This window comes from Mytilus edulis, chromosome 14 (genome assembly GCF_963676685.1).
Source record: "Mytilus edulis chromosome 14, xbMytEdul2.2, whole genome shotgun sequence".
Taxonomy (NCBI): domain Eukaryota; kingdom Metazoa; phylum Mollusca; class Bivalvia; order Mytilida; family Mytilidae; genus Mytilus; species Mytilus edulis.
This window is the reverse complement of record NC_092357.1, coordinates 52,026,313-52,054,001: the sequence shown is the minus strand read 5'-3', so window position 1 is coordinate 52,054,001 and position 27,689 is coordinate 52,026,313. Positions and strand designations below refer to the sequence as shown.

At 31.8% G+C, this 27,689-nt stretch overlaps 1 protein-coding gene across 2 annotated transcripts in view; it reads left to right on the top strand.

Annotated features, from left to right (window-relative positions):
* Positions 1-27,689, top strand: part of LOC139503515 (epidermal growth factor receptor-like) — a 103,543-nt gene that overhangs the window by 44,416 nt on the left and 31,438 nt on the right. For both annotated transcript variants that reach the window (XM_071293306.1, XM_071293305.1), the window contains exons 2-7: positions 7,782-8,153; positions 15,963-16,100; positions 17,560-17,643; positions 22,600-22,721; positions 22,962-23,103; positions 23,684-23,791. In XM_071293306.1, the coding sequence (XP_071149407.1) occupies positions 7,782-8,153; positions 15,963-16,100; positions 17,560-17,643; positions 22,600-22,721; positions 22,962-23,103; positions 23,684-23,791 (966 nt within the window). The remainder of the gene's footprint in view (positions 1-7,781; positions 8,154-15,962; positions 16,101-17,559; positions 17,644-22,599; positions 22,722-22,961; positions 23,104-23,683; positions 23,792-27,689) is intronic.

The window sequence follows — 27,689 nt, the reverse complement described above, 5'->3', positions numbered from 1 at the left end:
AACATATGTTCGTGCTGGTCTAGTGTTAAAGACTATATAAACACACATGGGTACTTATTCAGGTCTAAGGTTTTAAAGACTATATGAACACATGTGGATGCTGGTCTAGTGTAGAAGACTATGTGAACACTAATGGGTACTGCTCTAACATGTAACATATCAAACCAGGATCAAGAATAATAAGAATATAATATTTTTAATACTCTAGTCTAGTGCTATCCCTAACTGGTCTTTACATGAACAAGAGCAATCATATTCTGAAATAGTAATATTATATATAGCTGTTGAATAGAATAATACCTTGATTCAGAACTTAATTTACAGTACTCTTTATCTTCAAATTCTGAAACAGTTTGGTTGACATTAGACTTTTGTCACTGTAAAATCATTTTGTCAGCCTCTGGCTTGTACAGGATAATCCGTCACTGATGCACTATATATATATCCTTACAGTATAATTATTACACATATCATGAAATTTGAAACTAAAATTAGCAAATTTGTTATCAGTTATTAAAAAAGTTCAGCATTGCCCGAGGGTGGTAATGTTAATAATTAAAATGTAAGCGCAGATGACTTATTTAGCTCATATTGTGGGTGTACTGTCCATTTTCATGTGTTTTGTTAATATGCAGAATACTTGATGAAGTCATTGAACTGAAATGTCATTGCTTAATGTCAAAAGATTGTTTCATGTAAACTTATTCTTAATTCAAACATTAGGAAAGAATTGTATCTAATTTCCCCAATAGATATTTTACTCGTAATGAATTGACATTTCTTTAATAGCTTAAAGTGTGGGATTTAAGGAACTATAATGTTTTATATGCTATTGAAAGACAGGGATGATGACTATAGTGATAAACAATTGACCTTTATGTTTACTTGATATCATACACTAAAATTCCCTGCTCAATAAATTAAGAATTGGCTTTAGAAGGTTCCAACTGCATCAAAGTAAATTGAAATTAAAATTAATTTCAATGTGGCTATTCATTTTAGGTAAGTTTTGGTCATAATAGCTCTTTAACTTTTCTAAGTATTGCGTTGCTCAGTTGAACTCTGGTACATCCAGTCTCAATAGCACTCGGGATGGCACAACATTTAAAGTTCTCATTTCCTTCATGAATCTGTATGGTAAAAGTGCATAGTTTTAGGCATGGAATTGAGTTCCTCTAGAAAATTGCATTGCTTATTGTAACTTGTACACAATGTTCTATGTAATATGGACATTTCTCTCTCGAAGCATTCAATGATTGCAATATTGGACAAAACCAACACTTAACCCACAGAAATCATCATCCATTGATTAATACTTCAGTTTTGATGAAATTCTGTTAATCTTTTTTGTAATTGTATGATAATCGACTCTCTTCATTTGTCCATCACTGATCATAAAGTAGTAGTAACCACCCATCTGTAAAGGATATTTAGAAATCAGCTACAAATGAATGGACAATTGTCACTATTATAATCTACAAATAGAAGAGTTTTAATAAGTAGGATGTATATGTTTGCTAAAAGATGATTTGTAACAAAAAAAAATTGAACAAATAACAAGAAATAAGATATATTAAAAGAGTAATTTTTGGTAAATGACGATAGAATGTAAATTTTCTTTTAGGCGATATCACGTTAATTTTTTTCTAAAAATAATCATAACGATAATTATTTGAGACATCTGATGAATTGCCATAAGGATATTTTGATGAAACATGGTAAAATTTTAACCAATTTGACGCCAATGGTAGTCAAAAATGACAGTTTGACGCCTGACCTTAAAGGGCATCTTCTATCCTTTGGTATACTACTGTTGCTTTTTTTTTTATGACAAAACAACAAACAAATTAAGCCAAACAGCAACAAACAACCACTGCATTTCAGGTTCGCCCCTTAGGACTGACATATATAGAATGTGGTGTGTATGATGTTTTATCACACCGCCGGTAAAATATCACGTTGTGATTGGTTTAACGTCGTCATGTGGTGACCCCCTATGAGACCGTATGGGGTTAGTAGATTTCATAGGGGGTTCATGACGCGTTAATGGTGACGTCATCTATTGATGTTGTTGTGTTTCATTGTTTATTTTTCAACATAACGCAGCAGAAAAAGTCCGGTGTGCGATAAATTCCTTATACGATTAACAACTGACCCCCTACAGATCATAGAGGATGAATAAAATCTATAGGGGATTCGGCCTCCGTCCTCACCCCCTATGAATTTTACTAACCCTCTATGAATCCGTACGGGGTCAGTAGCGAACCATATAACTTATATTGGAGTACCCAACCTCTCTTTACCATGGACAGTGTAGTGGAGTAACAGCACAACATAAAACTGAATTATAATAATTATTCCTTTTTATATTATTACGTGAGAACAGATCTTAAAATAAAATAATAGAAAACTCAAAGTGATCATTTTATAGGTTTCAAATTTAACATTTAACTATATAATGAAAAAGTAAAGCAATTACTTTCTAATGAGAATGATGTCTCATTTGCATATATGTCATAACATCATCATTTTATAATGATGGATATAATTTGACATAACAAAAGAGCATTGATTTAGTGGTTTCCATGACAGTATCCAATCAAAATCAAATTACTGAACAATTAAAATAAGACTAATCATAAATCAGGATTAGTGAAGATGAATGCAGACAGTAACATTTCAGATATACAAGGTGAAAATGTCTAATTAGTTACATGGTCTGGCAATCAATGAACTTCTTGTAATGTCAAAACATTCAGTCATTTCTGGGTGTATTATTAGTTACATAGTGTGCTAGTGACCTAATACGGTATATATGGGGTCAGTAAATTCCATATGGGGTGAGAGCGAAGCTCGAATCCCCATATGGAATTTACTGACCCCATATATACCGTATTACGTCACTAGCACACTATGTAACGAATTTATCTTACCGACTATCTTAACGCGTGAAATTAAGACTAGTGATTCTCAAAATGAGCAAGTCTTCAATACTGTTAGCACTAAGAAAATACTTCCATTGATCCTACAAAAACAGATGCCAACAATAACGACTTGTAAGGTTTAAATGTGTTTTATGAATTTATTTCAATCTTAATCATCAATTTCTTCGTCTGTTGGAACTTTTAAGATTTTTTCTCAGTACCGTTTTGTTTTTTATAAAGGGACATAACACCATTACTAACCGTGTATGAAAGAAGCCCCGCCCCCTTCTTACCTAATAAGGAATATAAAGGGACGTAACTCCACTACTAACCGTGTATGAGATAAGCCCCGCCTCCCTACTAACCTAATATCAAAGATACACGGTTTGCACGCGGACGCTTTTAACCAATCATATTCCTGGAACTGTATAGGAGGTAAGATAAAGTGATCTATTACTACTACTAATCATAGATGTAATACCCATATTACATCTATGTACTAATCAAGTAACTGGATTTAAAAATGTCCTCAGTTTATACATTGAAATAATGATTGTTGCTTTTCTCCTACTTACCATTTTATTTTTTTTACTTATCATTATTGAAATTTTCTTCTCAAAGCTTTATTTTCATTCATTTTAGCTCATAGGACCAATTTTATTGAACGCCACAATTTGGTATTCAGTGTTCAATGTCATTATTTTGCCATACTCTTTTTCATATTTCCTGAATGAAGGTTCAGGGCAGATCAAGAATATTCTTTTAAGTAATAAGAATATAAACAATATGACAAAAAATCAGTATTGGTTGGAAATGGAAATGATATTGACACTCCGTAGTATGGTAATTTGTTGTCTAGGAAAAGTATACATACATATACTTATATTATGTTTCTTTTATATTAAATTGTTGTGTATAAAATTAACTTTTTAATTTCACCAGTACCTGAGTACTGCATCAGCTTAAATTAAAATGGTTTGTTTTTTTAAAGGATGATAAGAATGTAAATATGATGTATCACCATAGTTTATCAGAACAGATAACAACGTGATATCCTGTCTTCATTTAATTTTCATTGGTAAAATCTCAGACTATTATGTGATTATCTCCCTTGATGTATTGAATTTGCTTTGATTTAGTTACTTTGTATTTAGATAAGGGAATCAATTAACACAGAGAATTATCCTCAGAATGTTTAAAATGAAACACTTTGTAACTTAATTTATAAGCTAGCATTTAGATAAAATGATTTTTTAATCGATTTTGAGTTTCTGTTGATAAAGAAAAGAACAATATCTGAATTTTGTTCAGGTTAATTTTTATACCACCGCAAAAATTGAAAATTTTTATTATGCCCCACCTACGATAGTAGAGGGGCATTATGTTTTCTGGTCTGTGGCTTCATTGGTTCGTCCGTGCGTTCGTCTGTGCGTCCATTCAGGTTAAAGTTTTTGGTCAAGGTAGTTTTTAATGAAGGTGAAGTCCAATCAACTTTAAACTTAGTACACTTGTTGCTTATGATATGATCTTTCTAATTTTAAAGCCAAATTATACTTTTGACCCCAATTTCACGGTCCACTGAACATAGAAAATGAAAGTGGGAGTTTTCAGGTTAAAGTTTTTGGTCAAGGTAGTTTTTGATGAAGCTGAAGTCCAATCAACTTGAAACTTAGTACACTTATTGCTTATGATATGATCTTTCTAATTTTAAAGCCAAATTAGACTTTTGACCCCAATTTCACGGTCCACTGAACATAAAATATTGAAAGTGGGAGTTTCAGGTTAAAGTTTTTGACTAGTTTTTTTACATTTTAATATTTTATGATGTATTTAGATGAGTAGTTATTGTTGCAAACTCCATTAGAAATTTGAATTGAGATCAGTTTTGGAATAAGGGAAAGGTGAATGTGAGAAAAAAAATTTGGGGATGGGGGGGGGGTTCAATTTTTCTTATTTCAGATTTCATAAATAAAAAGAAAATTTCTTCAAACATTTTTTTGAGAGGATTAATATTCAACAGCATAGTGAATTTGCTCAAATGCAAAAAAAAATTTAAGTTCATTAGACCACATTCATTCTGTGACAGAAACCTATGCTGTGTCAACTATTTAATCACAATCCAAATTTAGAGCTGAATCCAGCTTGAATGTTGTGTCCATACTTGCCCAAACTGTTCAGGGTTCAACCTCTGCAGTCGTATAAAGCTGTGCCCTGCGTAGCATCTGGTTCTGTTTTGTATCCAATGCAAACACGAAAGTAATTAAAAGTCTTTACTAGTGACCTTTTCTTATAGAAAATTTGAAATTTGCCTAAATATTTAGCTAGGTATACATATTCAGAGGCTTATTTAACATTATAGTTCTCAAATCGTGGCTTTTAGGTTCAGTACTTTAAGCATCCATTGTTTGTCGATAATGTATCCCTTTGTTCCTTGTATCTCTGTTATTAAATTAAAACATTAATCATAATTATCTTTATTGTCATATTAACAAATGCTCTCTTAAAGCTGATCATCCTCAGACACCACCACTTCATCCTTAGTTTTCTGGTTTCTAACACATTACCTGGTATACATGCTCAGGCACTTGTTTATGAAAAAAATGTTTGATGGATGGCGGATTACAGTGGTGTAACAGATCTTTACCAGTTACTTACAACATATATATTTTTTTCCCCATCTGACCTACTTTGGACCTAATTATAATCTTGAAAGTTTGAAAATTTATTAAGGTAGTACCCAACACTTTCACTAAAATTAATTTGGCTCGTTTAATTTTCATAAAATTTTGCCAAAGTATTTACTTTGACCCTTTAACAAAAATATTAAAATAAATTTTTTTTTGAACCAACCGTTTTGTCAGAAAAATGACACTGGTTATATAGCAATTTGACAAACACCAATTTTGATCATTGAGAAGCTTAATATTTCTTTTACAACACAACGTAATTAAAATGTTTAGCAGACTTTACAGAGTAATCTCCCTGTAGTGTTAGGTACCACCTTAAACAGTTTTGGATTAGGGAAAAGCATAGAAATGAAAATGAGATCGAATGTCAGATTCTGATGTAAAATGTTGTTTCCATAGATAACTTCATGCATGGTCACTGGAGGAAAAAACTTCATGCATGGTCACTGGAGGAAAACTACATCTTAATCCAATATTTCATAACAACACTCATCGAAGTGAATCAAATTTGAAATCTTTGAACTCAGGCCTTAGAGATGTTAATTGACATGGCCTGTCAAGACCTCAATGTTTCCTTTAAATTGAGTTATACATTATTTCCTGTATTTTGTCAAGTTTGATATTATTTTGATTAGAAATATTTTGTTATACAATATAGTGAAAATAAATGTTAAAACAGCATGTGAACTTCCAAACATACCAGTTAAAAGTATGCATGATCTACGATTTGAAAATGATAGTTCTTCCAACTGTTCAAAAATTAATGAAATCTTATCAAATGATGTAAAAACCTCCTTGTAGAATTATCTTGGAATGATCTTCTTTCCTTCACTGCTGTGAAAAGATACATTTAAAAAACGTAACGTAAAGATAAAGGTTATCTAGCGGCAATCCTTTGATTTTCTGTAGTGCAGTTTACCCATCATTGATACATGGGGCTTGTTTTCACCTCTTATCTAATCTGATCATTTATATATTTCAGACAAGAATCTTTAAGATTTTCATCATTTTCTGACATTTTTTAGGTCAGTTCATGATAAGTCAGTTTTCACCTGTTCTGAAATAAAGATAACAATTTTCTATTTCTTTAATTAGCTTTAGTACAGACTTACAAAAATTCGTACAGCCTAGTGCAGTATATATATTTATAGATGTAGCAAATAACTATTTCAGTATAGTAATTACAAAAAGCAAAAGATTCCAAATATTTCATCAAGAATAACTCAACATTGATAATTGTTTCAACATAAGAAAAAAAAGTAAAAACATTCTATATGTAATACCTCATTAAATGAACGTAATAATGTTCTTACAACAAATATCAGCGGTTTACTATTTTAACTTTTAGTAGTTTAACTAAGTATTTTTGAACAATAACTTGAAGGTATAAATGTAATTTTTAATTTGACATCGGATGAGTCAGATGACAACTTTACAAGGAAATAGTAAGAATTCACCAGGTAAACCATCACAAGGGGCAAATGTTAACACAAATATATTTTGTTACAAAAGTATTATTAAATTAATATCAATCTGGTTGATTGGTCATTGTTGTTGATGGTCAGTTTCTCAGAGGATAACTACATTTGATTGATTGTGTGATGGTCAACTTATATTTTCAACATTAGAATTCTCAGATACTCTAAGCAATATAGATCAACTATATTTGTTGTATTGAGTGATTTGAAAGTATGACGTAAAGTTTATGTATTAAATACTTGTCTTTAAGACTTTTAACATATTATTGCAATCATGATCAGTAAAGCTGTTGAAATTTCAGAGTGTGCAACCATTATTTTTCAAACCTATTAAATGCATAAATAGATAATATTTTAACCAAAAGGAATTTTGTGTTTTTCCTGTCTTATTTACATTTTATTATATAATACAAAAACATTAAGGCACAAACTTGAAATACATAATTAAAACATGAAATAACATGAAATAACACTTGAGTACACCATACCTAATGTGATATATCAGTTATTTAGACAAGTCTGCTTGTCAGCTTAAGAAATCTTTTTTGTACTGGTGAAAATTAAGGTATATGCTTTGATGAACTTAATTATTGTGCATGGTATGTTACCAAAACCAATTATAGCATAAATATATAAGCATTTTATTGTTTTGTTTTTAATGACTAACTTATGAAGACTATTTATTTTTTCAGTGGTATGCCGAGGAACCAAAATGGGCATGAGTGTTAGTGGAACCTCTAAAGATCACTATGATTTATATAAACGTAGATACACAAACTGTACATATGTAGATGGAAATTTGGAAATAACATATTTAGATAAAAATGAGGAGAATTCAGATTGGGATTTGACTTTCTTGGAATCCATTGAAGAAGTTAGTGGATACGTTTTGATTTATTCTGTTTTTACTCAAGAATTGCATTTGAAGAACTTACGTCTTATAAGAGGAAGCCAGTTGTTCTCATTCAAGGGAGAGAAGTTATATAGCTTGGTTTTAGCAAGTAATAGTAAACCTGGATCTACAACTAAAGGATTGATGCACCTAGGATTTAAAAGTTTACAAGGTAAATAACATGCAAAGTCTAAAAAAGTGACAAGAAAAAAAGGTATTCAAAGGTCCTGATAAGAAAATAATATGAAAAGTAGGTGAGTAATATTCTTATGTAACAACCATAGCTATTTTATTGATACATCAACCACACAGTTAACAGCAAGTTCAGGAAAAAAATAAGTGCACTGGGAAAGATAACTTAAAGACCAAACAGCCTATTCATTTCTACCAGTGATTTTTCCTTAAAATTTTGTGTGAAGGTATTTCATGATTTGAGGAACAAAATATGATGAAAAAAATCGGGGGTCACCGACTTAGTTTTGTCGCTATAGCAACCTCAGTTTCGTGTTTTCCCGAATATTAACATAATATGTGCTTGTTATATAAACTCTCCAAAAAATACTTTATATCAAGCCTACAAGCATAATTCTTGTTTCACGTTAAACAGTAGATTTGTATCTATCAAATACAGGTTCAAGAGTTTTAGACTCGTATTGTTTTGATCTTTAAAAATATGATTTATTTCATTCCCGCCAAAAATAAAACGTAAAAATGAAAAATGTTTCCAGTATTAAAAAATATCTACCAGTGATTTCTTCATAATAATTTCAAGAAGGAAAGTGCCATGTGTACTCTTCAAAATAAAGCAATAAAAAGCGTATGTCACCGACCTTTCAAAAAAGTTATAAGTATTTTTCATGTTTTTTTCTCGTTCATTTTGAAGAAAAGAGTTGTCTTTCTTCAGAACATTGCATCTGACGTCATAGTACAAACTTTCCTTGCTGGCGCACTATTTGAAAAAAAAAAATCGCAATTAATTGGACGTTTGAAACCTACATTTAAATTTCCAAGAATGACAACTATATTCACCTACTTTATTATCCGGTAATACAAGAGATTAAATGCATGTGTCAGTATCAGATCTTACGATGTTGCCGCACAATATTAACCTTCAGATACACCATCCGTCGGAATGGAAAATTGTTTAAAATAACCTTTCACGCCGCTTTTGTTAGGAAAGTATGTCTTTGTCCTCTGTCCCACATAAGCAAAATGATTGAAAATAAAAAAAGAAATGAAATATGGCACTGGTTAACTTGCAGAGTATTTGACTATACCAGACTAGATGTGCTTGTTTCTTTTTCGCGTCAATTTCAGAAGATTGCCGTAACGTACTCATTCGGTACTGTTTAAAGACGGACATACAAAAGCATGGACGGAGTTCTTTATACCATTATTTTTGCCGACCTAGGACGAACGTTTAGAAATTATTGCATCGAGTTTGTGAATTTATTATTTTAGAATAATTCAGATATTAGGAAATAAAAATTATAGGTATAATATATGAATGAAATTTTTGATTCCAAAACGTTATACATCTATCTTAAAATACAATCCTTTTATTACTACCTCATGTATTTTCAATAAACGAGACGGTAAATATAAATTACAAAAAGTTTTTGATTCAAAAATTAATTTAGAAATAATTTTCCGTTGAAAACTACAAAGTAAGATTTCTCCAACAGGATAAAATATAATAAATCTGAATTGCTCATTTTGGAAATTAAAACAAAGAAAAGGTTGTTGCCGGCATTGAAAATCGAAATTTGTTTTCAATCTTTCCGGTCACAGTTGTAGCTAAATGAAAGGGAGCGATTTTATTTAAGATATTATTCTTGGAGCAATTGTTTTTGTCATAAGTTAAACTTACAACAATTTAGTTTTAAACACCGAAAATTTTGATTTTAATTCACATTCACATTCGCTGAGTATTAGTTTTATTAATACTTTTTGCCTTACAGCTAAATTCCTAGTGCATGTAGGGTGAAACTTTGGTTGGCTTCCTTAATAAATGTTTACTCAAGCTCTGTTATATTAAGATTGACATCTTTATATATAGGTATGTAAACCTGTATACATGCTATTTAATTGAATTGGACGTTATCAAAATATAATTATACAGAATATACAAACAAAGCAAGCAGGCAAACCAAAGTGTTGATCTACATACATTAGAAAATTAGCTGTAAGCTTCAGTGAGATTATACAATATGTTTATCATTTCTCCTTAAGACAATTTGAAATGAAACAAATGACAAACAAAAATGACCCTTTGTTATCATTTTATTTTATTTTCACTATAAGATTTTGTCAAATAAGCAGTATAAATAAATTTTAACTTCATTGCAAGATCGGATATTATTTTACGAGAATCATCCAGACATCAGTTACATGCACATGTTGCCAGTATGTCAAAACTTTTAGGAATATTTGATTATGGGCCTAACCTTGTGAATACTCATTTTTTTTAATTTTTGAAAAATTGACACTAAAATTAGAAGGATCATTGCATAAGGAACATGTTTACTAAGTTTTAAGTTGATATGACTTCAACTTCGTCAAAAACTACCTTGACCAAAAACTGCAACCAAAAACTTTAACCTGAAGCGGGACAGACGGACGGACGAACGAACGGACGCACAGACCAGAAAACATAATGCCCATAAATCGGGCAAAAAAAAAACCTTTCACCTTACCTGTACACAATCGGCGCAAACCAAAGACAAAATCTACGCAAGTGAAGAAGAAAAAAAATGAAATGCAGATCGACGCAAATATAAGACAAAATCTACGCATGTGAAAGAATAAAAAAAAAGTTAATGCAGAACGGCGCAAATGCAAAAAGTCGAGATCAAAATTTATATTTTATTATTTTTATTAGAACGAAGGTCAAATATAGTGTAGTATCTTATGTGTCCATTTGTGTTAAATCTCCACAGGATGTTAAAGTAGCGCGACGCATAATAGTTCCTCTTTTCTTGGGAGACGTAGCGTACCTACTTAGCGTACACCATGTTAGAATCCGTGAAAAACGCGAAATTGGACGTTATAATTTGACGTTTTTTCATTGCTAGAAACAACGTCATAGAGCTTTTATGTCACTACCAAGTTGCGTTAGCTGATGCGCATAAACAATAGGCTGTTTGGTCTTTAAGCATGGCCATTGTTCACAGTAAGAGTATGACATACAACAATCAGTCAGACATAGCCACAAACCATTTATACAGGAAAAAAAATCATGTAGACATGCATAGCTGACACTAGCCAGTAACTATATGTATTGTGCAAAATCACTCAACTTCTTCATATATCATGATCAGTACTGTTGAAGGATCACTCAGACATAACTATAAACATGAAACAAACATGTATAACAAAATATCAATACCTAAAGCATCAGACCATAGCAAAATATATAACTGTTAAAGCCACAAACAATAGCACAAAGTTTCACTCAGGCAAAGCATCAGATCATAGCAAAACATATAACTGTTGAAGCCACAAACAATAGCACAAAGTTTCACTCAGGCAAAGCATCAGACCATAGCAAAACATATAACTGTTAGAGTCATAAACAATAGCACAAAGTTTCACTCAGGCAAAGCATCAGATCATAGCAAAACATATAACTGTTAAAGCCACAAACAATAGCACAAAGTTTCACTCAGGCAAAGCATCAGACCATAGCAAAACATATAACTGTTAAAGCCACAAACAATAGCACAAAGTTTCACTCGGGCAAAGCATCAGACCATAGTTAAACATATAACTGTTAAAGCCACAAACATTAGCACAAAGTATCTTTCAGGCAAAGCATCAGACCATAGCAAAACATATAACTGTCAAAGACACAAACAATAGCACAAAGTTTCACTCAGGCAAAGCATCAGACCATAGCAAAACATATAACTGTTAAAGTCATAAACAATAGCACAAAGTTTCACTCAGGCAAAGCATCAGACCATAGCAAAACATATAACTGTTAAAGCCACAAACAATAGCACAAAGTTTCACTCGGGCAAAGCATCAGACCATAGTTAAACATTTAACTGTTAAAGCCACAAACATTAGCACAAAGTTTCACTCAGGCAAAGCATCAGACCATAGCAAAACATATAACTGTTAAAGCCACACACAATAGCACAAAGTTTCACTCAGGCAAAGCATCAGACCATAGCAAAACATATAACTGTTAAAGCCACAAACAATAGCACAAAGTTTCACTCAGGCAAAGCATCAGATCATAGCAAAACATATAACTGTTGAAGCCACAAACAATAGCACAAAGTTTCACTCAGGCAAAGCATCAGACCATAGCCAAACATATAACTGTTAAAGTCATAAACAATAGCACAAAATTTCACTCGGGCAAAGCATCATACCATAGTTAAACATATAACTGTTAAAGCCACAAACATTAGCACAAAGTTTCACTCAGACAAAGCATCAGACCATAGCAAAACATATAACTGTCAAAGACACAAACAATAGCACAAAGTTTCACTCAGGCAAAGCATCAGACCATAGCAAAACATATAACTGTTAAAGCCACAAACATTAGCACAAAGTTTCACTCAGGCAAAGCATCAGACCATAGCAAAACATATAACTGTTAAAGTCATAAACAATAGCACAAAGTTTCACTCGGGCAAAGCATCAGACCATAGTTAAACATATAACTGTTAAAGCCACAAACATTAGCACAAAGTTTCACTCAGGCAAAGCATCAGACCATAGCAAAACATATAACTGTTAAAGCCACAAACATTAGCACAAAGTTTCACTCAGGCAAAGCATCAGACCATAGCAAAACATATAACTGTTAAAGCCACAAACATTAGCACAAAGTTTCACTCAGGCAAAGCATCAGACCATAGCAAAACATATAACTGTTAAAGCCACAAACAATAGCACAAAGTTTCACTCAGGCAAAGCATCAGACCATAGCAAAACATATAACTGTTAAAGCCACAAACAATAGCACAAAGTTTCACTCAGGCAAAGCATCAGACCATAGCAAAACATATAACTGTTAAAGCCACAAACAATAGCACAAAGTTTCACTCGGGCAAAGCATCAGACCATAGTTAAACATATAACTGTTAAAGCCACAAACATTAGCACAAAGTTTCACTCAGACAAAGCATCAGACCATAGCAAAACATATAACTGTCAAAGACACAAACAATAGCACAAAGTTTCACTCAGGCAAAGCATCAGACCATAGCAAAACATATAACTGTTAAAGCCATAAACAATAGCACAAAGTTTCACTCAGGCAAAGCATCAGACCATAGCAAAACATATAACTGTTAAAGCCACAAACAATAGCACAAAGTTTCACTCAGGCAAAGCATCAGACCATAGCAAAACATATAACTGTCAAAGACACAAACAATAGCACAAAGTTTCACTCAGGCAAAGCATCAGACCATAGCAAAACATATAACTGTCAAAGACACAAACAATAGCACAAAGTTTCACTCAGGCAAAGCATCAGACCATAGCAAAACATATAACTGTTAAAGCCACAAACAATAGCACAAAGTTTCACTCAGGCAAATCATCAGACCATAGCACAACATATAACTGTCAAGGACACAAACAATAGCACAAAGTTTCACTCAAACAAAGCATCAGACCATAGCAAAACATATAACTGTTAAAGCCACAAACAATAGCACAAAGTTTCACTCAGACAAAGCATCAGACCATAGCAAAACATATAACTGTTAAAGCCACAAACAATAGCACAAAGTTTCACTCAGGCAAAGCATCAGACCATAGCAAAACATATAACTGTCAAAGACACAAACAATAGCACAAAGTTTCACTCAGGCAAAGCATCAGACCATAGCAAAACATATAACTGTTAAAGCCACAAACATTAGCACAAAGTTTCACTCAGACAAAGCATCAGACCATAGCAAAACATATAACTGTTAAAGCCACAAACAATAGCACAAAGTTTCACTCAGGCAAAGCATCAGACCATAGCAAAACATATAACTGTTAAAGTCATAAACAATAGCACAAAGTTTCACTCAGGCAAAGCATCAGACCATAGCAAAACATATAACTGTTAAAGCCACAAACAATAGCACAAAGTTTCACTCAGGCAAAGCATCAGACCATAGCAAAACATATAACTGTTAAAGCCACAAACAATAGCACAAAGTTTCACTCAGGCAAAGCATCAGACCATAGCAAAACATATAACTGTTAAAGCCACAAACAATAGCACAAAGTTTCACTCAGGCAAAGCATCAGACCATAGCAAAACATATAACTGTCAAAGACACAAACAATAGCACAAAGTTTCACTCGGGCAAAGCATCAGATCATAGCACAAAGTTTCACTCGGGCAAAGCATCAGACCATAGCAAAACATATAACTGTTAAAGCCACAAACAATAGCACAAAGTTTCACTCAGGCAAAGCATCAGACCATAGCAAAACATATAACTGTTAAAGCCACAAACAATAGCACAAAGTTTCACTCAGGCAAAGCATCAGACCATAGCAAAACATATAACTGTTAAAGCCACAAACAATAGCACAAAGTTTCACTCAGGCAAAGCATCAGACCATAGCAAAACATATAACTGTTAAAGCCACAAACAATAGCACAAAGTTTCACTCAGGCAAAGCATCAGACCATAGCAAAACATATAACTGTCAAAGACACAAACAATAGCACAAAGTTTCACTCAGGCAAAGCATCAGACCATAGCAAAACATATAACTGTCAAAGACACAAACAATAGCACAAAGTTTCACTCAGGCAAAGCATCAGACCATAGCAAAACATATAACTGTTAAAGCCACAAACAATAGCACAAAGTTTCACTCAGGCAAAGCATCAGACCATAGCAAAACATATAACTGTTAAAGCCACAAATATAATGATAGCACAAAGTTTCACTCAGGCAAATCATCAGATCATTTATAGTCAAAACATCTCGCTGTCAAAACCACAAACGATAACACATATATCAAATTCTGTGAATTCATTATTTTTCATTGAATATAAATTTTCGTGGGTGTCGAGATTTAAATGTTCAAGATATACAAATCTTTATAAAGTTGTATCCAGATTTTGACAAAACCCCAAAGTCCAGACATCATGCCAGCTTCATATTAGACAGACATCATAAACTGATAAGGCTAATTTATAGGACCAATCAATTACAATGCTCAATAATCTACTGACGGGTGAGAGGAATTTGAATATTTGCTATTAGTTTTAAACGGGTCAGAGGAATTGGAATATTTGCTATTAGTTTTACATGTTGACTTGAGAATTCATTCCATGTAACTATTCCAAAGTAAAGGGCCAGGACTTTAATTAACACATGCCATTGTGTGATAAATACATAAGAAATCATAGGTCAAAATTAATGATAAAAGGTCAGCACTTTTACATGGCTGCATACTAATTTCCATGTAATTAGTTCATTTTGAATTTTACATAAACCTGTTAAATATTGAAATCAATATTACTTAGATGAAACATCTTGCTTCAGGTGACTTTATCTTATCTGAATTCCAATTGAACACAGGATTATGTTTAAGATAAATAGTACATATGCATGCTCATCTGTGACACAGATATTCTATTATAGTCAACCAAATCATGATGGCATCTGTAACACGATCATAGAGATCAGCTTTACATTAATGAACCTTATCTTTGTTTAATAAAGTCTTTATTAGAAACAAATCCTTGATGAGGAAAATTGTTAGAAGAAATCACAAGTCTTGATTTTTAACATCAACTAGAATGAATATAATTCATATGCAAGTGCTGTCGCAACTACATTATAAAAATGGAAAGTTAACAATGAGAAAAGTGCAGATAAATGTTTGTAGTAATGATTTGATTGCAAATTTCTTAATGTCGACCAAGATATGAATTTTGCAAAAAGTTACTTTATGTGGACTTATATATTTGTTTAATAAGCACATTTTTATTTTGTAGAAATAATGAATGGAATTGTTTATTTTTACAACAATAATTTGTTGTGTTATGAGCAAACAATCCATTGGGCGGACATCAATCCCAGTGTAACACCTCATGCTAAATACAGCTTTAACAATACTTATCACAAAAGGAAATGTAAGTATTACAGTTGATTAAACATTCTGTTGTAGTGAAACTCAGTTCATGTATATATATGAACAGATTTAGAGTTTCCTAGAGTTTATACCCCTACTCTATGTGTGGAGGTTTAAGTTCTGATTCATTCTGTCTGTATGTCTGTTTCTTCAACATGTTTTCTTCACATTTTCTTGTGAACTTAAGAACAGTATGAGTTCATGTATGGTCAACAGTTTAGCAGTAATAGGATGTAACCTTTGAGCACTTCTGTGATCTGACTAGACACCTGCTGAGTGTTAGCAGTTTCTTTGAAATTTTCATTATTTTGAGTGAATAAAAAAATTATGTCACACTTTCCTCAGAAACTATTGAAATATTTATATCTTAATAGCAGAGCTACGTAAACTATTAGTGTTGTTTTGGAAGGGTCATGCGTCAGTTCCAGTATTTTAGAAATTGCATGCAAAAGAATATCTACCTAAGTTATCGGGGCTAAAGATTGGGTATCTTAATTTCTAAAAAATAAAGTATTATTATTAAATACAGTGAACAAGTTCAAACTTGGGTTTATTTATCTGCTTAACTATGACTTTATATTTTTGCCGGGAGAAAGGATTACGAAAATTATAAACAAGAAATATAATTCCAAATATAATCCTAACAAATAATATGTTTATACTTTTAACAAATACTTAGTCTGGTTTTTTTTTTGCATTGTATTTTATAAATACCTTGCTAATATTTCCCATTTACAATATGACAGTGATGCCAACTTTGGGCCCAAGGCTCTGGATAACAGTCATCATTGAACCTCTGTTATAAATCTCTAGTGGTATCCACATAATAATCAGTTTATACTGGCATGGAAGGGTTTTGCTTTGTCCATTCAAACCAATAGTACAATTAGTCTTAAAGTTCCCAGTCTACAGAATTTTTTCTCCTAAAACAAGTTGAATAATTATTTTAGTTTATAATTGAGACAACATGAAAACTTTTCCAACGATTTTTCAACAGTTGTATTGGTTCAAGAAAGGAACCATTATGTTTTATTAGATTTTTCATGTCCCCACCTTAACTTTTACCCTTGTCCGTTTGTACATCTAAACCTAAGTCCCAAAATTAGTTTTTGTTCTTAAACTTTAGTTAACCTCAATTGAATATTATGAAACTTATACACAATGCTAAATATTACCACAAAACTCAGATCAATATTCCAACATTTTTCATATGCTTTTAAACAAATTTTTGCAAAAACTTACTAGTCAGAATGAAATTTTACTAGTCATGTAGTCTACTTTTCAAATAGTTTAATTGTATCCATCTGTAAATGTTAATTATTTAAAAAGTCTTAATATTATTTTCTATGGTGATTTTTTAATCACAGAAATTTGCATATGTAACATATCGTGGAAATTGTAGTAATTTGTTGATTATTTTTCAATTGATATAGATTAAGAGGTAAAACCTTATTTTTCAGGTGATGAATGTCATCCAGCATGTTATAACGAGAAGACAGATTCTAAACAATGTTGGGGAGCAGGTCCAGATATGTGTCAAACATGTAAGTTCACATTTATATGTGGTTAATGCTTTGGCAAGTGAAAGAGAGGCGAAAGATACCAATGAGACATTTAAACTGTTATGTCGAAAAAAAACTGACAACGCCATGGCTAAAAAAGAAAAAGACCAACAGACAAACATTAGTACATGAAATATAACAAAAAGATTCGAACCAAGTTTTCTAATGGATGCATGGAGCATTGCAGTTAGTTTCTATGGATATGGTGAATTGCTTGGATTTACATTAAATTTTAGAATATTTTGCATCCACTATAGCAATTGTATAGCAGAATCTATCCTTAGTAAAAACAAACTTTTTCAATTAGTCAATATCTTTTGAACCTAACTTTGAATATCTGGTTATTTCAGCCTGGTTGATCTCTACTTTCAATCGGGATCATTATTGTATGGTTTTCAAAGGTATAATTGACAATTAAGAACATTTAGCTATCAGAGTTTTGATGGTTAATTTAATCCTTCACACCAAGACCTTTTTTAACATGTTTTATTTCAACTATTTTATCCTTGCAAACGTTGAACATTGATTTCCATATTTAATGCACAGTTATTTCTGTATCAAATGACATTTGGAGTACTTATGTTATTGGGATTGTTTAAACCCTTTCCAAAGGTTTAGAAGAGACCATTAGAAATGAATGTCCAAACATTTGGTCCTTGTGTCCCATGCTCATTTAGCATTAGGCAATCAAAGACCTGTCGATACTGTCCAACATAATAGACAAAAGTATAAGCATTTCATAAAACTTGTCTGACAAGCAATATATTCAATGTGATCAGGAGTTTGTTACTAGAGCATCACATACTTTGTTAAACTGTCATATGACTTTTAATGATTAGGGTATTATGTCTGAAGCAAACTTTTGTAAATACATTTTCATTTTCAGTAACTTTTTTTACAACCTTTACAGACAATCTGGGATTAAATTTGTTTCCACTCTTATTAAATGTATTAATTGTTTGGTTATGTTTTGTTCTTATAGCTATTACCATTGGAATTACAAGATTTTTCATAAAGCTATTATTATTGCAGTTGTAGGCATTTTTAAAAAGCTGTTACTATGAAATAACCTTGATGCAATGTTATTTATATATATGGTCTCAGCCTTTGTCATCAAACAATAATCTTCATGAAAAGAAAATTATCTATTTTGCTTTCTAAAGTTGAAGCTCAAAGGTCAATATGTTATAAGTATAACAATGTATAGCCTTATCACCACCAAGAGATGATGAACCTTATTGATTTTCAAGGTCAGATACCAAAGGTCACAAACAAAATCTTTACATCTCAATATCAATCTTCATTTAATAGAAGTATTTTTGGCAGCGAAAAAGAATGCTTAGTTAAAAAGAAAATCTTTGACTTATTGACTTTTTAGGTCAAATGCTATTAAAGTTTATTTTTAGTTTTGGGATTGTTGGATGAATCAATAGATTTTGAAAGCTTAACAGTGCAAAAAGAGCTTAAACAGCCATACAAAATGTGTAGTAGCTTGAAAATTGTACTGTGATTTTGCCATCATTAAAATTTGAAGTTGTTAAACAGTGATCAAAGCCAGTGCAAACAGGATTTTCAAAATTTTCAATCCTACACATGATTCTCTATAACTTGTTATAAGAGTAAATAGAGCACATATTGAGAGCCAAAAGTTTTAGATTATTAATTAACTTTCATATATCTCTTAAAAAAAGAATCTTTGGAAGGAACTTTGAAGAAAGGTGTATCAAACTGAAGGAATGTTATTTCATATAGAATTGTATTAATAATAAGAAACAAGCACCTGTTTCCCTTTGTAGTTTACATTTATTGCATCCTGATATAGATACATAAGTCTGAAGTGATAGATCAAATTAATTTCTAAAAAGAGAATTTGAATGATGTCCTCAAGATAACAAAATTTATAATAGATTCAGAGAGGATAACATATTCTATAGAGAGTTGTCATAGTTCTGTGTTGATAAACTGTGAGTGTCATTCTAGTGGGATTAAACATTGGTAATTTAGGAGATTGACACATTTACCACAGATATTAGTGAAAAAATAAAGGGATGCAAGTGAATTACATTAACAGTAGGAAAAACACGACAAAGACTAAAACAATTGTAAATCTACTCAACTGTAAATGATGAAATGGTCTGGAAATAAATATTTTTAATCAAATATCGTGTGTTCTATAAATGAAAAATGTTTTGGTTTATTTCTAGACCTCTTTTTTTTACACTGAAACTAATGGTGGAACATTTCTTTGTCTCTGGTTGATAGTTTAAGAAATTTTTAAGAATATGGATTATAGAAATATGGACCATTTTCATGAAAATTGGATTTTTATTTGCCTAGATTAAAATTATTTCAGCAAATACCTTTAAGTTACAAAATTATAGGTGTAGATTTGAAGGTCTACATGTTTGTCTGACATATTTAATCTGACCTTGACCTCATTTTCATGAGACAATGTTAATTTGGATGGTTTTGTCTGTTTATCAGAAGGTCAAATATATTTGGTGTATCAAATGATTGGATGGTGGTCCTTTTGTCTGGCACAGACTCTACAACTATGGCTTAATTTTTATGGTTCATTGGTAAATTTTCATGACTAGGTATATTTTTTAAATACTATAAACAAAAGAGTTACACTTTATTTTATGTATGGTAAGAAACTAAATCATGATAAGTAAAGCAGGCGAGACATTTCAGTGTGTGCACTCTTGTTTTAATTAGGTGTACATGATTTTTATGAATAAAGCCTTGTTTGTTTTTTTGTTATATCAGATTAGATTAGGATGGCCTTCAAATATAGAATACTTGGGTTGTTTCAAAAAAATTATTTTGCAGAACATTGATATTTTTTTAATCATTTTTCGAGATTTGTGCAATTGCTTTGAGTTTGGAATGATTATTTCTCTATCACTTGTTACATGCGTTTAAATAAAATAAGGTTAGGAGAGAAAACAATCATTAATGTTGATTATCTCTTTATAATTGACATTGTAAAATCTGCCAATATCAGATACAATTAGAATTATTACAGTTTGTAAATGATGTCTTTTTTTCTTGGAGTAATAACATTAATCTAAGAGACTAAGCATTGTAATAGCAGACACACCAATCTCTCTCCATCGCATGTCACACAAACAAAAGAACAAGTTGTAATTACTTAAGATTGATAAACTTAACTAGAAACAACAGTTACAAACAAATGGTTACCAGTCATGCCTTTACTGACAGTTCTCATTAAACCAATAATTTACAGTTCATCACTGTATTCCAGTCAAACAACATGTTAAATAACCCATCACAAGAAAACCTGTTCAATAACACAGGTCAAATCAGGGTGGAAATAATACCATGTTGTCTACAGTTTGTCTTCTCTCTAATCAAATGTCTTTATACCAAATTGTGAAGGGAACAGAGCTCAGAAATGCTTTACTTTGTTATTAGTAGAGAATTAAATCTAAATACATTGACAATTTTTTTTTGATAAATGTCCACAAGTCCAGATGATACTAAATCTAATATGTATCAAATTGTACATAATAGTTTTTGTTTCTTCTAAAGTTTGATGCAGATGTGAGTGGGAGTTGGGGAAATGTTAGCATCAACAATTTTTAAAACTTGTATTACCACCAATGATAAGTCAATGATATTCAGAATTGCAATTGTATAGGCACTAGCATATCTTAATTTCAATTTGGTTACTCCCTTGGTCATAATCTAATTGATTTTGAAACTATTCCATAGTTTACTTGTTGGAGTGTTGCCAATTTAATTTCAACATGCACTATCAAAATTGCATTTATAAAGACAAGATATACCTCTGTTTTAACAATTTATAAAATTATTTGATTTTTTTTTGTCACACCTTTAGAATGCTATTATTTGGTCTATGCATATACTATTTATATAAAGCCTGACTCCTCACTAACCTATAAACTGGACCCCGCTACACTGACAACAGGTATGGTCTAAATCCCGTGGTCAGAATTCTGACCATTCGACGAGACTAGTACATCATGGGTTATGTTTAATTATTTATTATACTGATATCAAATCAAAGAAAAATTAGCACATTTATTACCCTACTGAGTTTTTAAGGGAACAAAAGATACAGGCTCAGTTTGTCAAGAACATGTTAACACGCTCGTTGGTCATTTATCTGCGCTACTACCATGGGGTTAATTAACAGATACTTGTTTGTTTTACGGCATCACAGTATTAACATTTGAGGTCAATTTCCTATCACTTTAATTGGCCAATTTTATTAGCGAATCATTGAATTTGAATTTGTAAGACTCGTCCAATTAATGCCAATGTGACAATAGCTCCAACCCGTTCCTTTGGAGCGAAGCTATAGATAGAATGGCGGACCAGTTTAACAAACCTATTAATCAATAAATATCTTAATCCTAACTCCTTGGCAACCAACCAATCAATCAATTGAAATGTTTATCTCAACTATTCTATAGTGACTCTGTACTGCACGGTGTCAATTTTGACATACTTCAGTTGTCCTTGACCTCATTTTCATCTTTAGATCATTGCTTAAAAACACCACATTTTAAATATTTGGATTTTTTCAGTTGATATGGGTATCAATAAAACTTTTTATATATATATATATAATATATATATAGAATCAATGCTATGTAAATATGTTCTTCAATCCGGATTCACTTAACCTTGACTTCATTTCATTGTTCAAGAAGCAACATTTAGTTTTAATGATTGGGTCTGAGTTTCTCTGATACATTTAAAAATATATCAACTATATTTTGTATATTGCAAGGAAACAGATTAGAAGTTCTTAACTAACACAAAGGTTTGAAAGTTTACCATGGACACATTGGTTTCTTGACTGTGGGGGAAACTCACTCACTCACTCACTGACAGATATTAAAAAAAGAGTGTAATCATAAGTTATAATCTTTATTTAAATTTCAGTGAACCATGCATCAGTTTGTAGTCAGACATGTGAAGATAGATGTTTTGGTAGGGACCCAAATCAATGTTGCCATCCAGAATGTGCTGCTGGGTGTCGCGGACCAAAGAAAACAGATTGTTATGTAAGTCAGCTCTGCAACTATTGTTTACTTTTATATATTCCATAATGGAATTTTCGCACAAATTTACTGATATTATGTTACTTAGATTTGAAACAGTAACACAAGAAATTCTACATGCAATTTATTGAACACAGTGAAACATACCGTGAGACATAAGGATTTATTCAAATAAAGGCTTTATAAAATCAAAATTGAAACCATCATTATATAACATGACACTTGTTTTCACCTTAATTTCAGGCATGCAAGCATTACTCTAATGATAATGAATGTGTCAGTCGATGTCCTCCACATCAGGTTTATAATCCATACAAACTTGAAATGGAAGAAAGTCCAGATGGAAAATTTGCATATGGTGCACTTTGTCAAAAAGACTGTCCAAGTAAGTATAAAATATGTTCAAAGGGAAGTAATTCAAAATAAAGATTGAAAATATCAAGTTGCCATAGATAAATCAAAATGAAACTAAAGCATAACAAACAAGCTAAAATATTTAAATTATGTGTTATGATATTAGAGGGTGGGGGGGGGGGGGGGGGGGGGGGTCGGAGGGATTCTATTAAAATTTGGTGCATTTAAAGTGATTTCTGGATCTTTCCCAGGAAATCTCTAACCAAAAAATTTGAAAACCAAGGATTCGTATTAATACGTGAATACTCAAAAAGTAATATCACTTAGGACATCCTCCAAAAAATAGCCAACCATAGGAGGTCAACTTTGAAACAAAGTTTCTAAATGATTTATCAATTTTCAAAAAAGAATTTAAGAAAGTTTTTAGACATGTTAGAGGTATACCTTACATAGTCATTGGTCTTTACTGGGATTTGAGGAGCATGCAAAGAAAAATAGCATACCGGGGTACTGTAAATTTCATAAATATATTTTTTTTTATGAATTTTAGATCCACTTTACTTGAAGATATATTGATCGGTCATATGCATAAATATTATTGTATATTATAGAACATTTGTTGAAAGATAAGGAACAGAATGTTTGTGTAAAAACCTGCAGAACAAGGTTCCATGATGTTAATGGTACATGTGTAGAATGTAATGGACCCTGTCCTAAAGGTAAGTTTATTATACTTCTATCTAAACAAATTTCAAATAAATGTGAAGAACAGAATTTAAAAAAATAATGGACAGCTGAAGTACTGCAAAGGAATATTTTGGAAAGATCTGGCAATTTATAACAACTCATTAAAAATAATACATACATGATATACTTTCACTGCATTTTATTTAATAAAGCTGCCAGGATTGCAGCAAAAAAAAATAAGACTTTAAAATAATGCATCTGTGATGAAAAAAAAAAATGTAAATATGTAATTGTGGACAGATGCAGATTACAATTTTGGCGCTAACATTTCTATTTTTGTTGAGAGGGAAAATCCAAAACCAGGTTGATTTTCATCAAGTGTGAACTGGGGTAATTGATTTGGGTTAATTAACCCGAGTTCGACCTGGTGTGGATTTTTATAGTGTGAACACGCTATTAATCTGGGGGTTTTCATCGAGTTGTTTATCTTGCAGCACGATCAGTTTAGGTAAATTAAAACATTATCACACTGCAGCACCATTATTACCAAATTTGGTAATGGCCATCAAATCAAAATTAGGGTCAAATTCAGTGAAAACAACATGTCTGTATCATCATTTGACATATAGTTATTTTATATTCAAGAAAAACATGCTGATTTGTTGATTTTGGTCAAAATTTGTCATGACATGATCAAATTAAGAAAGAAAATGGTGAATGTGTCAGAGAAACAACAACCCATTCAAAGAGCAGAAAACAGAAAAAAGGCAACCAATGTGTCTTCAATACAGAGAGAAAATCCTGCACCAGAAGGCGTGCTTCAGTGCTAACCAAAAAAGTGTACTTGTTAAGCGATAATGGACGTCATGAGACTTAATACACCATATATCTATCTTTATAATGGATATATTGATACTATATCTTTATTGTATTTATTAAATTCTGTTTTCAGTCTAGCAAATTGAGTTTTCCGATTATATGATACATGAGTTATATAAGGGTGTTAGCAAATATAATGGCAGAAGTGATTATGAAATTATAAATGTTTAACAGTTATTCATAAGTAAATGCAGGTGTCAATGCAACACTCGTATCATATTTTAATCAATGAAAGGTCTGCTGTTGTTCAGTATAGGCAACAGAAAAATTCTGTTTTTATCTTCAGGTCTATAATGGAAACATAATTTCTCATTAAGATAGTATAAAACACTGACAACTAGTCAAATCTCAATGTATTTAGAAAAATTATTAAATTTCAGAAATGTTATTTCTTAGCTCACCTGGCCTAAATGGCCAAGTGAGCTTTTCTCATCATTTGGCGTCCGTCGTCATTGTAAACTTTTACAAAAATCTTCTCTTCCGAAACTACTGGGCCAATTTAACCAAACTTGGCCACAATCATCATTGGGGTATCTAGTTTGAAAATGTGTCCGGTGACCAGGTCAACTAACCAACCAAGATGGCCGCCATGGCTTAAAATAGAACATGGGGGGTAAAATGTAGATTTTAGCTTATAACTCTGAAACCAAAGTATTTAGAGCAAATCTGATGGGGTTAAATTGTTTTTTAAATCAACATCTATTTGCCCTGAAATTTTCAGATGAATTGGACAACTGGTTATTGGGTTGCTGCCCCCCAATGGTAATTTTTAAAAGAAATTTTGCCGTTTTTGGTTATTATCTTGAATACTATTATAGATAGAGATAAACTGTAAACGACAATAATGTTCAGCAGAGTAGGATCTAATAATAGTTCAACATGACCAAAATGTTCAGTTGACCACTTAAGGAGTTATTGCCCTTTATGGTCAATTTTTAACAATTTTCATTAATTTGGTAAATTTTTGTAATTTTTTATAAAAGATTTTCCTCTGTATCTAAAGGGCCAAGTCTATCTAGATAAGAGAAAATTGTAAGTAGCAAGAAGGTTCAGTAAAGTAAGATCTACAAACACATCACCATCACCAACACACAATTTTGTCATGAATCCATCTGTGTCCTTTGTTTAATATGCACATAGACCAAGGTGAGGGACACAGTCTCTTTAGAGCCTCTAGTTTTATAATGGTAGAAAATTTTGTTTAATCAAAGTTTTAATGAAAATTGTGACATACACACACTTTTTATACGACCGCAAAAATTGAAAATTTTTTGGTCGTATATTGGAATCATGTTAGGGTCGTCATCGTCATCCTCCTAAGACATTTGGTTTTTATGCCCCACCTAAGATAGTAGAGGGGCATTATGTTTTCTGGTCTGTGCCTCCATTCGTCCGTCCGTCTATCTGTGCCTCCGTTCGTCCGTCCGCTTCAGGTTAAAGTTTTTGGTCAAGGTAGTTTTTGAAGAAGTTGAAGTCCAATCAACTTGAAACTGAGTACACTTGTTCCCCATGATATGATCTTTCTAATTTTAATGCCAAATTATAGTTTTGACCCCAATTTCATGGTCCACTGAACATAGAAAATGATAGTGTGAAGTTCAGGTTAAAGTTTTTGGTCAAGGTAGTTTTTGATGAAGTTAAAGTTACATCAACTTGAAACTTAGTACACATGTTCCCTATGATATGATATTTCTAATTTTAATTCCAAATTTAAGTTTTGACCCCAATTTCACGGTCCACTGAACATAGAAAATGATAGTGCGAGTGGGGCATTCGTGTACTATGGACACATTCTTGTTGGACTATAACTTTAGTATAAGTAAATTAAAATCTATGAAATTTAAACACAAAATTTATGACCATAAAAGGAAGATTGGGATTGATTTTGGGAGTTTTGGTCCCAACAGTTTAGGAATTAAGGGCCAAAAAGAGCCCAAATAAGCATTTTCATGGTTTTCGCACTATAACTTTAGGTTAAGTAAATAGAAATCTATGAAATTTTGACACATGGTTTATGACTACAAAAGGAAGGTTGGGATTGATTTTGGGAGTTTTGGGCCCAACAGTTTAGACATTAGGCGCCAAAAAAGGGCCCAAATAAGCATTATTTTTGGTTTTCGCACTATAACTTTAGTATACCGGTAAGTAAATAGAAATCAATGAAATTTTTGGTTAACCACAAAAGGAAGGTTGGGATTGATTTTGGGAGTTGAAGTCCAAACAGTTTAGAAATTAGGGGCCCAAATAAGCATTTTTCTTGATTTTTGCACCATAACTTTAGTATTAGTAAACAGAAATCTATGAAATTTAAATACAAGGTTTATGACCATAAAAGGAAGGTTTGGATTGATTTTGGCAGTTTAAGTCCCAACAGTTTAGGAATTAGGGGCCAAAAACAGGTCCCAAATAAGCATTTTTTTTTTGGTTTTTGCACAATAACTTTAGTATAAGATAATAGGAATCTATGAAATTTTAACACAAGGTTTATGACCACAAAAGGTAGGGTTGGATTGATTTTGGGAGCTTTGGTCCCAACGAATTAGGGGCAAAAAGAGTCCAAAATTAAACTTTGTTTGATTTCATCAAAAATTGAATTATTGGGGTTCTTTGATATGCCAAATTTAACTGTGTATTCAGATTCATAATTTTTGGTCGTTTTCAAATTGGTCTACATTTTAAAAGGTCCAAAGGGTCCAAAATTAAACAAAGCTTGATTTAAACAAAAATTGAATTCTTGGGGTCTTTTGATATGCTGAATCTAAACATGTACTTAGATATTTGATTATGGGCCCAGTTTTCAAGTTGGTCCAAATTGGGGTCCAAAATAAGATAATATTAATATTCCGCAATAGCAAGAAATCTTCAATTGCACAATATTGCGCAATAGCAAGAAATTTTCAATTGCACAGTTTTGCGCAATAGCAAGAAATATTCAATTGCACAGTGTTGTCCCGTTTTCAAATTGGTCTACATTAAGGTCCAAAGGGTTGTAAAGAGGGTTTATGGCTACATATATTAAGGGATATTAATTTTTATTGTAAAGTGAATTTA